Source organism: Protopterus annectens, chromosome 4.part0, assembly GCF_019279795.1.
Source record: "Protopterus annectens isolate FY-2018-M chromosome 4.part0, PAN1.0, whole genome shotgun sequence".
NCBI lineage: Eukaryota > Metazoa > Chordata > Ceratodontiformes > Protopteridae > Protopterus > Protopterus annectens.
Genome location: NC_056733.1, coordinates 928,653,609 through 928,669,228, shown reverse-complemented (window position 1 = coordinate 928,669,228; position 15,620 = coordinate 928,653,609). Strand labels below are relative to the sequence as shown.

The 15,620-nt window shown below is 43.0% G+C and overlaps 1 protein-coding gene across 3 annotated transcripts in view; it reads left to right on the top strand.

Moving 5' to 3' along the window:
* SIRT4 (sirtuin 4) overlaps positions 1–15,620 on the top strand; it is a 197,795-nt gene that overhangs the window by 29,425 nt on the left and 152,750 nt on the right. For all 3 annotated transcript variants that reach the window (XM_044068906.1, XM_044068907.1, XM_044068905.1), the window contains exon 2: positions 12,871–13,373. In XM_044068906.1, coding sequence (XP_043924841.1) covers positions 12,871–13,373 — 503 coding nt within the window. The remainder of the gene's footprint in view (positions 1–12,870; positions 13,374–15,620) is intronic.

Genomic DNA, 15,620 nt, shown 5'->3' with positions numbered 1-15,620 from the left:
TTCTGGGGGGAGGCAAAAGGTCTATATCTGGGCTCCCCCATTTGTTTATCAACATGTTGAAAGTCTTTGGTTCCAATTTCCACTCGTGTGGGTCCATGAGATGTCTGCTTAGTTTGTCTGCCAGTGTGTTTAGTTTTCCTGGTAGGAATTGAGCCTGTAGACACACTTGGTAGCTCAAGGCTGTGTTCCACAGAGCCATGGCTAGTCTGCAGAGGGGGTAAGAATGGGTACCCCCTTGCTTGTTTATGTACCACATGACAGTGGTGTTGTCTGTCTTTACCATTAATTGTCCTGGAAGAATGTGGTCCTTGAAGGCTGTCAGAGCATTCTGTACAGCTAACATTTCTTTTTGATTGATATGCAGGTGCATTTGACTTGGGTTCCATTTGCCCTGAATGTACTTCCCTGCCAGGTGATCTCCCCATGCATAGCCTGTTGTTAGGGTTTGGGCGGCAGGGGGTAGAGTGAATGGTAGTTCCTTGTTTTGGTGGCAGGCCTCTGCCCACCAAAGGAATTCTAGCAGTAGGCAAGGTATGGTAGGAATCTTTGCTTCTAGATCCTGAGAATGTTGATACCATAGGCTTTTTAGATTGTAGTTTCCTAATATGCAGTCTTGCATATGGAATTAGTAGAATGCAGGAGGTCATGAACCCCAAGGCTTGCAGTATTTGCATTGAAGGTAGCAGAGTTTTTGTGGCCACTAGTTTGAAGTAAGTTGTCAAATGAATTTGTTTCTGTGGCGTGAGGAAAGCCATCTGGGAAGTTGTGTTCAAGCTTGCTCCCAGGAATATAATTTGACAGGGTACCAGATGTGATTTCTTTTCTTTTATGGTGTACCCCAGACAAGTTAGTACCTCTTGTACAAATGCCAGATGATTCAAACGTATGTCCTGGCTTTCTGCCTGAATTAGACAATCGCCCAGGTATGGATATATTTGAATATTTTTCTTTGCCTGCAAAAAGCAATGACTGGAGCTAGGCACTTTGGCTTATCTACTGTGCCCAGGGTATTCACAAAGGGCAGTGCAGAGAACTGATATGTAGCCTGCTTTGAAGCCTAGGTATCTTCTGCAAGATTCCCTGATTGGGATGTGCAGGTAGGCTTTCTTTAAATCCAGTGTTGCCAACCAGGCATCTTTGCCTAGCATAGGAAGCAACTGGTGAAGAGTTAGCGTCTCAAATTTTGGAATCCCCAAAAAGGTGTTTAATTGATAGGTCCAAGATAGGATGCCATTCTGGGTACCAGTAAAAGTCTTGAGTAGAAACCTTGTCCATTTTCCTCTTCTGGTACAGCTTGAATAGCCTTTATGCTTAAGAGAGAGAGTACTTGCTTTTGATCCTCTGCCCACTGATTTGGGGGTAGATCTGACCAACTGTTTGGTGTTGGTAAGATGTGGAAGTGAAATCTGTATCCTTGGGACACTATGTTTAAAACCCATTTGCCCTGGGCAATGAGTTCCCAGTTTTTTGCATGCAGGGCAATCCTTCCCCCTAAAGGAGCAGTCAATTGAGAAGTGCTTGGAAGTTTTAAAGTTAAGTCACTGAGACAGTTTACCATATGGGAGAGTCTTACTGCTCCCTGATTTGGAACTGGGAGCCCCCCACTGCTTAGTCCTGTGTGTACCCTGGGACTGAAGCCTGTGTGTTCTGCTGGATCTGGGTTTGGACTGAAGGCCTGGAAGAGGCAGGAAAGGACCAATTCTTAGAGGACCAATGCTTACTAAATCTTGGAGGCTGTACTTGTAAGAAATCTTTAACAGTTTGCATAGATTTAGCTTTTTCCTCCATCTTTTTAAGAGCTCCCTCTGCTTTGTTGCCAAACAGGCGGTCCTGATTTAAGGGAGCATCCAGCAATTTAGCTTTAACATGATCTGGCAAGGATTGCTCCTTAAGCCAAGCATGCTTTCTAAGTACAGACCCAGTGACAGCAACCCTGCAAGATGCCTCTAGTGAATCAAAACCACATTGCAAACTATGTTTTCCAACCTGTTCAGCAGAATGCATTAAATCCTTATTTTCAGCACAGTCAGGAATCAACATCATCTTTTGTTTAAGCAATCCAATAATATGCTGCTGATACTTTAACATATGAAACTGGCAATTTAAGGCCCTAATGGGCAAGGTTGCAGAAGTGTATACCTTCTTAACCCATCTATTCAGTGCCCTGGAGTCTCTATCAGAGGGGGTAGGATTTTTGGCAGTAGTAGCCTTAATGCCCTTGGGTCCCTGTGAAATGGTCGCAGGATCCACAGTAGGATTTTTAAAAAGGAACTTGCGAGAGTCAGGAACCCTGTAATATCTATCAGGTTTTCTGGGAGCAGGAGGTAAAGAGTAAGGGGCCATGCTAGATTCCGAAAAGGCATCATCCACAATGTCTAGTATATGAGGGATTGCTAAAGGCGTGTGCTGGGGCAGGAGTAAGAAATTCCTAAGCCTCTTTTTAGAATCAGAGTAATCCTGGCTTTCACAACGAAAATGCTCCCTAAGTGTATGCGAGATTTCACCAAAAGAGAAATCCTCTGGGGGGCGGGAGTAGAGGGAATAGAGTCCTCTGCATCAGAATCCTCATAGGTAGATAAGGGTAAATCCTGGTCATCAGAGGAAACAGAAATTTCAAAATCCTGATCAGAAGTATCATAAGCAAATTCGTAAAGCCCATTATTGTGTATAGCGCCCAATTTTGGCATGTACCTCACAAAGCACATGCAGCAGCTGGAGAGACCACAGTGGTTCCTCACCAGGAGAATCCAGAGGCCTCAACCATCTACCATACACAGGCTAAAAGCCCTATCCCTCTACTCAGTTTCGTACAGACTTTTCAGAGGTGACCTCTGTCTGGCATACAAGGCGATTATAGACCCCACCTTGATGGGACTTCTGCATATCCGCAAGTCAAGCTCCACTCGAGTAACCCAGAAGCTCTGCCTCAACCTGGTCTTTGACATCAACAAGACTTGTTGGCGGGACAAATTTGTGTCCCAGAGACTCCACCCCCCATCTATGGAATGGACTCCCTCTCCAGATCAAGCAGAGTACCTATTTACCCCTTTTTAAGAGCAACCTGGATAACTGGATGGGAAACAACAAATATACCCCTGGGATTCTACCCGTGTCCCTGCTGGACGGGGGCATTGTGCTGATTAGTCTAACCATGGGCTAAACTCTTGGCTAGGCTTATAAGGGCCTCAAGGCCAATATCAAAGTAACCTCCTGTGATCCAAGGTGTTGACGGTGTCCACACTGTACACACTGCTTACCTTGATTTGGCTAAGGCATTTGACATCATCCCCCACGTTGGCATATTTGATGAACTAAGTGTGCTGAAGATAGACTCGTGTGATGAGACAGCTAGCTTGTTTTCTTAAAAGACCAAAATCATGTGGTGCAGGTGGTAGGGGCCGAGTTAGATAACGTTGACCAATGGTGTCTCCCATGGCTCAGGGCCGGGACCACTTTTGTTTGGTATTCACTTCTCAGACATACAGATTAAAAAGAAAAAGACCTATGGCTAACCAAGTTTGTGGATAACTGTAAACTGGCAGTCACTGTCAAATCCCTGTGTGACACACAAGCCTTCTAGCCGGACATGCACTTACACTTATAAATGTCTGGTTTATTGAAATAGGCTTAAGTCAAATTCTAAAAAGTGCAACTGTGTCATATTTTGCAGCAGATCATCTCCCCAACATATATAACTGCTAGTAACTCGTTTCAGAATGAAAGTCTGACCTGTGCATAATACTAATGGGATAAAAAACACTTTGACTGCTTGTATCTTACTATCCATGTCCATGTAACAAAGCTTCCACTTTCTCAGTTTTTGTATTATCTTTTTAGTCTCTTCCCACACATCCTTAGCTGCCACATCAGAATCATTTTTAATCCATACTCCTAAATAATTTATTTTATCATGTCCCCATAAGTACGGATATTGCTGAACCAATTTTTGTGTGGGTACATAATTTACTGCTATTGCCTTTGTTTTAGCTTTATTGATTTTGTATCCTGAAAAGATTTGTAACTGCCTCAAAATGTTCCACGACACTTTAATGTCAACATCATCTGCAAATAGAGCCAGCTTTTCCTGATTACCATACCAATTATATCCATGAATTTCTGAGTCCCTTATTTTCTTGGCCAGTGGTTCTAAATATTTATGCAAATAACGAAGGGGAAAAAGGACACCCCTTCCTGGTTCATCTGCTCAAGCAGAACCAAGAGAACCCCACCCAGTTTCATTTTCGCCTCCAATCCCTCATATAGCTTCCTATTCAACCTTATCATTTTTTCAGGAAATGCACGTGCTTCTGTTGCCCTGCTCATAAAGTTCCAGTTTACTCTGTTAAATGTTTTCTCTGCATCAAGACCTACCAACAACAGTGGTATGGCCTTGCATTCTATTTCCCTCTGTATCATCAGTGCTCTGTTAATGTTGTCAAACGTTTGCCTCCCCTCCACAAAACCACATTGATCCATATCTATCAGTTTTGGCATTAGGTTTGTCATTCTTTTACCTGTTATAGACATGAACACTTTATAATCATGGTTTAGTATTGAAGTGGGCCTGTATGAAGCTGGATCTAAAGGATCTTTACCCTCTTTAGGTATTACAGCTACCACTGCTTTCTTCCAGGATGCAGGTGCTTCCCCTCCTCTTAAAATACTGTTAAACAAAACCTTCCAGATCTTTTAGTTTTCCCTCCTAGCTTCCAAACTTCCAGAGGAATGCCATCTGTTCCTGAGGACTTTCCTGTAGATTTGTTATACTTCGCAATTTTTATCTCCTCTCCTCCTGTCCTAACCGTTAGTAATTGAGCCTCATCTACCTCTAACCTTGGCATATTTAATTCTTCCATAAACATTTCCGTTTGTATTTTTTCTTGATTTCCATATTTCTCTGTTTTATACCGACTTTCATAGAATTTCCGAAACCTTTCTAATACCGCTAAGCATCTCTCGATACATTCCTTGCTATAGCCTCCCTACGCTTGGCGACAGCCCTTTCTACTTTTTGTTGCCTGAGTTGTTGTGCTAAAAGTTTTTGTGCGCTACTGTTATCAAAAAACAGCTACTTTACAGCAATCTTTCTAAATGATGCATATTATTGAGGGAATCCCTTATTTTCTGCTTAGCATTCTGCATTTGATCCTCTTCTTGTTCTGTGACACCCCCCTATTCTTCAACACTTTAACATTTGTCAGTCCCTCTAAGTAATTCTTGTTACTTCTTAACCGTAGCTGCCTTTCTTTTATTTCCACTCTATTTTTAAACTCTTCCTTAATTTTATGGCACTCCTTAGCTATATTTTCAGAAGAAATTTCTATCCTCTGTAACAGCTCCTAAATAATCTCCCCTACCCGTTCCTTAAATTCCTCTCTTTTCAGCAGATAGGTGGGAAAGCACCAGTGTCTCACATTTATTTCATTACCCTGTGTTTTTATTTTACTTATCACTGGCGTATGATGTGAAATAGTTATTGGGTGGCTATCAAGACCTTCAATATAATTCCCTCTATTTTGATCACCATGTGGTAACAGTTGTCAGGGAATCCTTCTAGTTGGCATTGCTGATTGGCAAAGGAATGTCATTCAGATCTAAATATGTTATTGTTGTCTTGTATTCACCACTGATCAGACCAGTTATAGGATGCAACACCCCCTTTGGGATGTACCTCACCATACATATCAAACAGTTGGAAAGACCCCAGAGGTCCCTGACAAAGAGGATCACAGACCTAACATCTCTAAGCTATCAAAAAGACTAAAAGCACTGATGTTCTTCGTGTTTCACTGTTGCAGTCATAACTGTAGGGTGATCCTGCTGGCAGGCAGCCCGAGGTCGGCCAGAATTCCAAAGTCTGGGTCCGGCGTCGGCTGTACCAGCAAGTACCCTGACGTCAGAACGCAGAGGTATAAAGCTGACAGCCGACACCATCTTCTCCAGTCTTTCTTGCCGTGTGGTGGAAAGCAGCTCGCAAGTCGTTGGTTGGCATATTCAGAACAACGTGCTTTGATTGACTTCGGTCCGAAGTTTTCTACTTCTCTTCTCAAGCTAAGTACCCCGTTGGGGAAACTTTTTTCTTGCTCCTCCGATGTCAGAAAAAGTTAATAATTGTATGTCATGTGGGAAACAGATACCTCATAAAGATTTCCACTCTTACTGTCTACCTTGCTTAGGCCCTGACCACGATGTTTCTTGTTGTCGGTTCTGTGCCAGGTTTAATTCTCGCACTATCAAGCGTAGGTACGATTGGGCCTTGAACTATTTCGGTAGACGATTTAATTACAGGATGTCGTCGGATACTTTACCGACAACCGGAATTCAAAAGAAACGCAAGGACAAGGATAGGCCTCCGAGGTCCAAACAGGATTCTTCGCAGCCGGAGCCAGCTTCGGGTTCGGCGGTCGTCAGTGAGGCGCTTTTGCAGCCCCTGTCGTCCGCCACTTCTGAACCGATGGCCGACACGGACTCCCATGGGGAGCCATCTAGGCCTAATATTTTATCTGCTGCAGGACCTTCGGACGTCGCTCCTTCAGATGGGTCCGGAACCGCTGTGCAGGTACCGGCTTCTGAGGGAGTTTTCAGGCCTTCACATATAACTATTTCATCAAAGGCAAAGACAAAAACTCTTGTAAAGCCAAGGGTTTCTACTCAAGCTGCTTCGGATTCAGCTCCCAAGTCCCAGAAGCAATTACTATGGATGGCTGAGGATTTGCTTACAATGATTAGGGGTTCTCACCCTCCTCCTGAAAAAAGACCTAGACAGGATTTACCTTATGATTCCTCTGATCAGGCTTCTGTGTCTTCTGTCTCTTCCTCTGACCAGGATTACTCTTTTCCTCCTTATGAGGATTCAGATGCAGAGGACTCTATTCCCTCTGCTTGTCCCCCTGAAGATTTCTCTTTTGGGGAAACTTTACATGAGATGAGAGAGCATTTTCATTGGGAAGGTCAGGATTATTCTGCCTCCAAGAAGAGACTCAGAGAATTTCTCCTTCTCCCTCAACACAGACCTTTGGCTATTCCTCCTGTGCTTGACATTGTGAATGATGCTTTTTCTGAAGCTAACCTGAATCCTGATTCCTTGCCGCCTGCTCCTTCTAAGCCTGATAGATTTTACAGAGTCCCTGATTCCCACCAATTCTTATTTAAGAACCCTTCTGCAGATCCAGAAACTATTTCTCAGGGTTCTAAAGCTGCTAAAGCCGCTTCATCTAAAAATCCTATTCCCTCTGAAAAGGATTCTCGTGCTTTGGATAGGTGGGGCAAAAAGGTTTATACTTCTGCTACTCTTTCTATTAGAGCTTTAAATTGCCAGTTTCATATGTTCAAGTATCAGCAATTTCTTTTGTCTGTTTTAAAGCAAATGCTTTCTACCTTCCCTGCATGTGCAGAGGACAAGGAATTACAGGATGTTTTGCATGCAACTGAACAAGTTAGCAAACATAGTTTACATTGTGGTTTTGATACCTTGGAAGCTTCTTGCAGGGCCGCAGCCTCTGGTACTGCTATAAGGAGACATGCTTGGCTTCGAGAGCAGAATTTACCTGAGCAGGTTAAGGCGAAACTGTTAGATGCCCCTGTTCAACATGATGTGTTATTTGGATCTAAGGCTGAGGAGGTTATTAAAAAAATGGAGGAAAAAGCAAAATCTATGCAGACTGTCAAAGATTTTTTACAAGTTCAGCCTCCTAGATTTTCTAGAAATTGGCCCTCCAAAAATTGGTCTTTTCCCACTTCTGACAGGCCTCAAAGGGGAAGATATAGACGGTCTAGAGGCCGGGCACAGGCACAGGCCTCTTATAGGTCCAGACAGTGGACTGCTTCTTCACCTAGAAGGGGAGAAGACAGACCCCAATCACAAAGGAAGCAGACCCAATGACTCCCTCTGTTGGGCTACAGGTCCTTCTTGCCTGGAAGCTCCTCTCGGAGGAAAACTATCTCTTTTTTACCAAAATTGGACGCATATAACCCAGGACAAATGGGTTTTAGATGTGATTTTAAAAGGCTACAAATTCCACTTTCATACTCTGCCAAGGTCTTACGGTTGGCCAGATCTGCCAAAACATCAATGGTCAGAGGCCTTAAATCAGGTGGACGCTTTATTGGCCATGAGAGCCATCGAACCTGTTCCACTCCCAGAGATGGGAAAGGGTTTTTATTCAAGACTTTTCCTGGTCCCAAGAAAAAATGCATGGAGACCTATTCTGGACCTCTCAGTATTAAATACTTTTCTGGAAATTCCAAAATTCAAGATGCTTACTCTGCAACAACTTCTTCCCATGCTCTCCCAGGATGCTTGGATGGTAACATTGGACCTGAAGGAGGCCTACTTACACATTCCCATCAGACAGGAACGCAGAAAATACCTCAGATTCAAGGCAGGCTCGAGACACTTTCGATTCTCTGCACTGCCCTTTGGCTTATCTACTGCGTCCAGAGTATTTACCAAGTGCCTGGCTCCAGTAGTGGCTTATTGCAGACTACAAGGGATTCAAATTTACCCCTATCTACTACACTTGATCTTAGCCAAAAGGCCGAGAAGTGATTTGGACGACTGCCTTATCCAGGCGGACAGCAAGGATCTTTTACTTCAACATCTGCAGTTTGTTCAGCGTCTCCTCCTACTACTGGGATTTTCAGTGAACCCAAAAAAGTCACATTTGATCCCCTCTCAACAAATGATCTTTTTGGGAGCTCTTCTAAACACAAGCTTGCAAAAGGCCTTCCTGACTCCAGAAAAGCAAGTACATCTGACTTCAATTTTCAAAACCTTGGCTACTTTGACTCAGCTCACTGCAAGGAAATTCCTGCAGACTTTGGGCTACATGGCTTCTTGCATCCTACTGATTCCAAATGCAAGACTTCATATGAGAAAACTACAATGGTATCTAAAGAGTGTATGGTCTCAGCATTACCACAGCCTGGAAACAATGATACCTCTGATTCTCTGCCTCCAAAAAGAGTTCCTTTGGTGGTCTAGGACCTGTGATTTAAACGAAGGAAACCCCTTTCGTCTGCCTCAGCCTTCTCAGATCATGACCACAGACGCCTCGGATTATGCTTGGGGAGCTCATTTTCTAGACAACTGCCAGCAGGGCTTTTGGCCAAAGAAACATCTTCACTGGCACATCAACCTGAAGGAAATGTTGGCAGTCCAACATGCTCTTCTAGCCTTCCAGAAATGTTTGCAACCAGGACATCTTCTGATTCGTACAGACGATACCACAGTCATGTGGTACATAAACAAGCAGGGGGGCTCTCACTCTTACCCCCTTTGCAGACTAGCCATGAGTCTTTGGGACACAGCTCTAAATCTGTACCTGCATCTTCAAGCTCAATTCATCCCAGGAAAGCAAAATCTCTTAACAGACAGCCTAAGCAGAAATCTTTTGGATCCCCACGAATGGATGCTGGACCCCAACTTATTCCGCAGGATTACATCAGTTTGGGGTTGTCCTCAGATAGATCTGTTTGCATCCCATCTCAACCATCAGTTGCCTCTATTTTGCACCAGGTCCTTCCACAAACCAGCATGGAAAGTGGATGCCCTGTCTTTCAGCTGGAGGAATCTTTCGGGATATGCCTTCCCTCCTCTTCCTCTTCTGCCTCGGGTGCTACTGAAAATAAAACAGGACAGACCCAAGATTATCATTCTGATAGCTCCAAATTGGCCTCGGCAGTTCTGGTATCCAACCTTAAGACACCTGTTCTTGGAACCTCCTTGGATTCTGCCTCTGTCTCCTTCCCTTCTGTCCCAACTTCCGGGTCAGATGCTACACTCTCAAATCAAGACTCTTTGCCTGGCAGCCTGGCTCTACAGAGGCCTTTGATTCCTTCTGCTTTTCCCAAACAAGTTTTGGATGTTCTATTGGAAGCTAGGCGTCCTAGCACTAGAAAATCTTATGCTTCTAAATGGAAAAGATTTTGTATTTGGATGCGGGATCGAGGTTCTGATCCTCTTCTACCTGATATTTCCTCCATTTTACTCTACCTCTCTGAACTCCTGCTTAAAGGCCTGTCTTTCTCTTCCATCAAAATTCATGCTTCTGCTATTTCGGCTCATTTCAACACTGATCCCCCCATTTTTTCTCATCAACTGGTGAGACAATTCTTACGAGGGACTAAGAATTTAAGAACTCCCAGAACTCCTCCTGTTCCTGCTTGGGATCTTAATTATGTTTTGGAAAAGCTAACTTTACCTCCCTTTGAGCCTGCTGCTGCTTCGGATATCAAGTTCTTATCCTGGAAAACAGCTATTTTATTAGCTTTGACTTCTGCCAGAAGGGTGTCAGAGTTGCAAGCTCTCATGGCTGTGGAACCTTACCTTATTTTCCACCAAGACAGAGTTGCCTTAAGGACCAATCCTACATTTATGCCTAAGGTGATTTCTAAAGTGGCTTTAAATCAGACTATTCACCTTCCTACTTTCTTTCCAAATCCTCAAAACAAAGGGGAAAGGATTTTACATTTATTGGACGTACACAGACAACTACGATTTTACCTGGACAAAACTAAAGATTTCAGAAAATCTGATCAGTTGCTTATCTCTTATGCCTCCAGTTCTCTAGGCAAGGCTATTTCTAAACAAACTATTTCCAAATGGATTGCTCATGGAATAAGGTTTTGTTACTCTCACTATGGGAAACAGATTCCAGGTACTGTTAGGAGTCATTCTACTAGGGCAGCTGCCACTTCAGCAGCTTTTCTCAGAGGAGTTCCTACCCAAGGACATTTTGGAAGCTGCCACGGAGTTCAGTGCATACCTTCTCTAAGCACTATAATCTCCCTTTATATTCTAAGTCTAGGGCAGGGTTTGCCTCTGCTGTCTTGCAGGGTCTTCTGGCTGCCCCTTCTTCTGCATAACCTCCACCCTCCTTCACAGCTTTGGGATTCCACCCTACACAGTGAAACACGAAGAACATAGTACAGTTGTGTACACCTACCATAAATGTAGATGTTCGAGTGTCTTCACTGTTGCAGTCGAGGTTTCCCTCCCACCTTTCCCCTCTTGTTTTCTGTTTGTTCTATCTCCTCTTCCTTTGTGGTGTATTTGTGTTTCCTTTGGGACACCTTTTGGATATTTTGGGGAGCTTCTGACATCTGGGGCAAGAAAGGCTGGAGAAGATGGCGTCGGCTGTCAGCTATGTACCTCTGCGTTCTGACGTCAGGGTACTTGCTGGTACAGCCGACGCCGGACCCAGACTTTGGAATTCTGGCCGACCTCGGGCTGCCTGCCGGCAGGATCACCCTACAGTTATGACTGCAACAGTGCAGACACTTGAACATCTACATTTATGGTAGGTGTACACAACTGTACTTTCCTCTTTTCTGTTTCTTACAAGCTCCTCATACAAGAGCTGTGCCTTGTCTTCTGAGTAGTCAAGGAACCAGTAGTCCAGGATTTCTTATACCTTCATAAATCAAGCAGCCCCACAAATACCCAAACAAGTGAGGTAAACCTTCTTCAGCAGATCAGTAAAACAAAGTGAAAAGATAAATTCATTGCTCATTGTCTCCCTCACCTCCGGAAGACACCCACATGCAGATAAAGCAGTGTGATATAGCATCTCCCTTAAAGGGGGATGTGAATAATTAAATAGGTATTCATACATTTACCCAGGCTTGACTAGGTCAGGCCCTCCTTGAGATGGGAGGTACAGCCTAGGGTGGGAACTGGCAAGGCATAATGGTCGCAAGACTCCATGGCCTTGGGCTTATTGAACCTAGGTCAATGCCATCACAGTTTAGAGACTTAAATGTTAACAGACTTACTGAGAAGTGTTTCAGAACAAAGTGACACAGTTCATAAAATAAAGATAAATTGATTGATTGTAGACATGAGTGAAAATACATCCTCTGTGACATGTTCAGCTTTTATTGTGGTCTGCCGACTGACCACTTTCCATCAGGACCGTCAATGTTTATGTAATTGTTGAGGAATCCAGGTCTATATTATAAAGTCGACCGCTTACTTCATCGAATACCTAAACGTCGACCCATCATCATTGAACCACATAAACACCGAACGCTTTAAACAGCGAAATTTAAAAAGTCGAACTCTCATACTTGTCCCACCCCACCTCCTGCTACATACTACCTACACAAACAAACTAAATAAACCACATGCATACACTAACCAAAACCCTAAACTAAACCCTACTTCTAACCCTACACTAAATCTTACATATACCACCATATATGCACTTAACTTAACCCACACCCTAACCCTAAGGTCCGTAACTATCAAACACTTACCTTAAAAAGCTAAACCCAAACAAACTAAATAATCTACACACATACACTTAACAAAACCCTACATTAAATCTAACATACATTACCATCTATGTACTTACCTTAACCCGCACCCTAACCTTAAGGTCAATAACTATCGCACACATACCTTACAGAGCTATACCGCAGAAGGCCAACCATGAAGATTCGACGTTTCCGCTTTCGCTCTTCTGGACGATCAATGTTGCCATGGTTCGATGAAGACGGGTCGACGTTTAGGCGTTTGGGTAAGTAAGCGGTCGACTTTCTAATATAGACCCAAGGAATCCTGCTTTTTGTGCCCTGAGTGATCAGTTTTAGTTGATCTGAAGGTGCAGTGTCTGTTTAATTGTGTACTGTTGCATTTATCTGCTGGCTCATTTCAGACATAGGATGCACTGTCTAAGTGCTCTGTGTACATGCACAGCACTGATGTCCTGTTTAGTTCTTGAGATATCCTATTACCCATTTATAGCCTGGTTGTAGTAGCATCCCTTAACTTTGTGCATTACATGTATGCATTTATCATGGTGGAAGTAAAACAAGTAACAGCAAATGCATTCAGCGGTGTTTTTTAATGTTTTGATCTCATTTTAGATGAATGTTTCATCTATTTTAAAAGCTCTGGAGAAAAGTTGCCTACAAAAAATTTTCTGCAGCCATCTTGTAACCCGTAGTGGTGGTCTCCCCCTGCCATTTGTACCCTCTAGCCCCCCACTGGATGTCACAGACCTGGAAGAACTCCAAGACTTTATTTCCTCTTCAGAGAAGTTATTTGTTCTAACAGGAGCTGGAGTTTCCACAGAATCTGGGATTCCTGACTATCGTTCTGAGGAGGTGGGACTTTATGCAAGAACAAACCAGCGACCCATTCAGTACTCCGACTTTGTGCGTAGTGCCAAGAACAGACAGCGATACTGGGCACGAAGCTTTGTAGGCTGGCCTCGTTTTTCCTCTTTTCAGCCTAATGCAGGTCATTTTGCACTAAGTGAATTGGAGAAACTGGGTAAACTGCACTGGCTAGTGACACAGAACGTGGATGCCTTGCACACCAAAGCAGGGAGTCGTAGGATGACCGAGCTACACGGCTGTTTATATAGGTGAGCCTCAGCAGTAAGTTATTATAGTTTTGGGCTATTCGTTGAGCAGTGTTCTTGTTATTTTTGTTTTAATAATGTTCTTGTAGAAAAGTATCAAAAGTTAGAAATTAACAAGCGAAGTGTTAAAAAGACTGTACGATTTGTAAATATTTGTTAAACTTTATTAAATTCACAGATTTAACAATGACATGGATACACATAAAATTATAGAAAAGAAAACAAACCATTTTGAATCTTTTCATTAGTTTCCTGCTTTATACAGATACTTTTTTTTGTTTTAACAGTTATCATTCATGCCAATATTAAGTATATTGCTCAAGTCTTGTCTTCCATTAAATTTTACTTCCCTTCTCCTGAACATTATTCTGACCACAGATCTCATCTATTTCTATATACTTTGCTCCTTCACTTTTTTCCTATGTCCGATTTGTTTTTTCTCCTTTACAAAATTCAGACACCTTTGATTTAGAGTTTGATTTACATTTTCTAGTAATTTCTTTTTTGGCAGCCAGTATCATTTAAACGTAGCAAGGCATTACAGTGTCTGGGCAATTCAGATCCCATGTCACAGGTTAAAGGAATCGTTTCTTTAGTTATATTCATTTGCTTCCTCAGCATTTCGACAAAGTACTCTACAGGGAATTTTTAAAGTCTGCCAACTCATTAAATTACCTAAAACACATTCCCAGTTACCTCTCTCATTCCCATCACAACTCCAGCAATTGCTACATACCAGAGAAAAATAAAAAAATGTCTGAAGTCTTCTTGGGAGCACAGACATACCTGTGCAGACACACGCAAAAATCCGCAGTCGTCTGGACTTCATTGTTTAACTGGGAACCATACAGATGTTATAAAGGTTCATAGGTATATACCTGGCTAATGACCCCCAGAACCTTTGAAAGCCTACTTGTGCAACCCAACCCAATTGTGTCTCTGTCTCACAGGCATTTATTAGGAGGGGGGGGTATGTTGAGAAAATGTTTGAGGTTATGTGGGGGGGTATGTTAGTTTGGGCATTACTGTCTACCTCTCTGTCAGACACTGAGGCAAGACCTAAGGACAGTTTCTAATTTATCATCCATTGGTCAAGGTTACACTTAAATAGGAGTAGGGATGGACTCTGCTTCACATCGATGGAGAGCCTGTTCCAGAGCATGGGGATCCCCTGTGACACGTTACCCCATCATGTCGTATGTCATAAGCAACATTTAAATCCTTGGATCTAGTGGTTCTTATACTGTTCATTTTTATGGATGTGCAAAAGGTGCATCAGAGCTGGATCCAAGGATGCCTTGTATGTCATGCATAAATAGTCTGCCAGTAACTTGTAGGAGACTTGAGTGTGAAGAGAAGACAGTGTGTTTATACCCTGGATTCTCCTAGTAATGAACCTCTGTGAGCATTGCAACTGTTACATATGTTTTGTCAAGTACATGCCGAAGGAGGCATTGTACTCAAAGATGGGTGTGATAAGGACCCAATAAAGTGGCACTACAACTGCTTGGGCCTGGATGTCATGCCCTTACTTATAAGTTGGGCCACATAGAATGATTTTCTTACTACCTTGGCCACATGTTGGTCAAACGCCAAGGTAGCAATCTGTTACTGTCTACATACGTTCCCCATGTTCCTGATTACTGGGTCAACTCTTAGGAGTGTCTTATCGACGAGGTAGCACTTTTCCCAAAATACACTATAATGCATTTTTTGGCATTGAGTTTTATTCCGTGACTTTGGCACCAGTCATTTGTCTGTTTTAGACCCTCTTGTGAAGGATTTGTGTCTTGGAGGGAATCTATGATAGCTCTCAATTTGCAATCATCTGCAGACTTGGTCAGCCAAAAGGCTTTTGACATTAGCCTCTACTTCTAAGTAGTAGATACCAAATAGGAGCAGTTCCAGCACAGAGCCCTGAGGTACTCCACTGGTGACCAGTCTTTTTGTGGAGGTGCTCTCGTCAAACCTGAATTCCTGGGTTCTGTGTGTGTGAGCCAGCTGGCAATCCTGCAAATTATGTAGGGGTTTACACCCAATTTGTCAAATTTATCAACTGTAGTTGAGTAGGGTATTGTACTGAATGCCTTGGCAAGGCCCAGATAGATGGCATGCACTGTTTTTCCCTCATCCATTGCCTTGCTGACCTTCTTAAAGAAGTCCACCAGGTTTAGTAGGCATGACCTTTCCCTGACAAAGCCAAACTGGGTTGGATCCAGAGTCTGAAGGTTGTATATGTTTTTTGTTGAT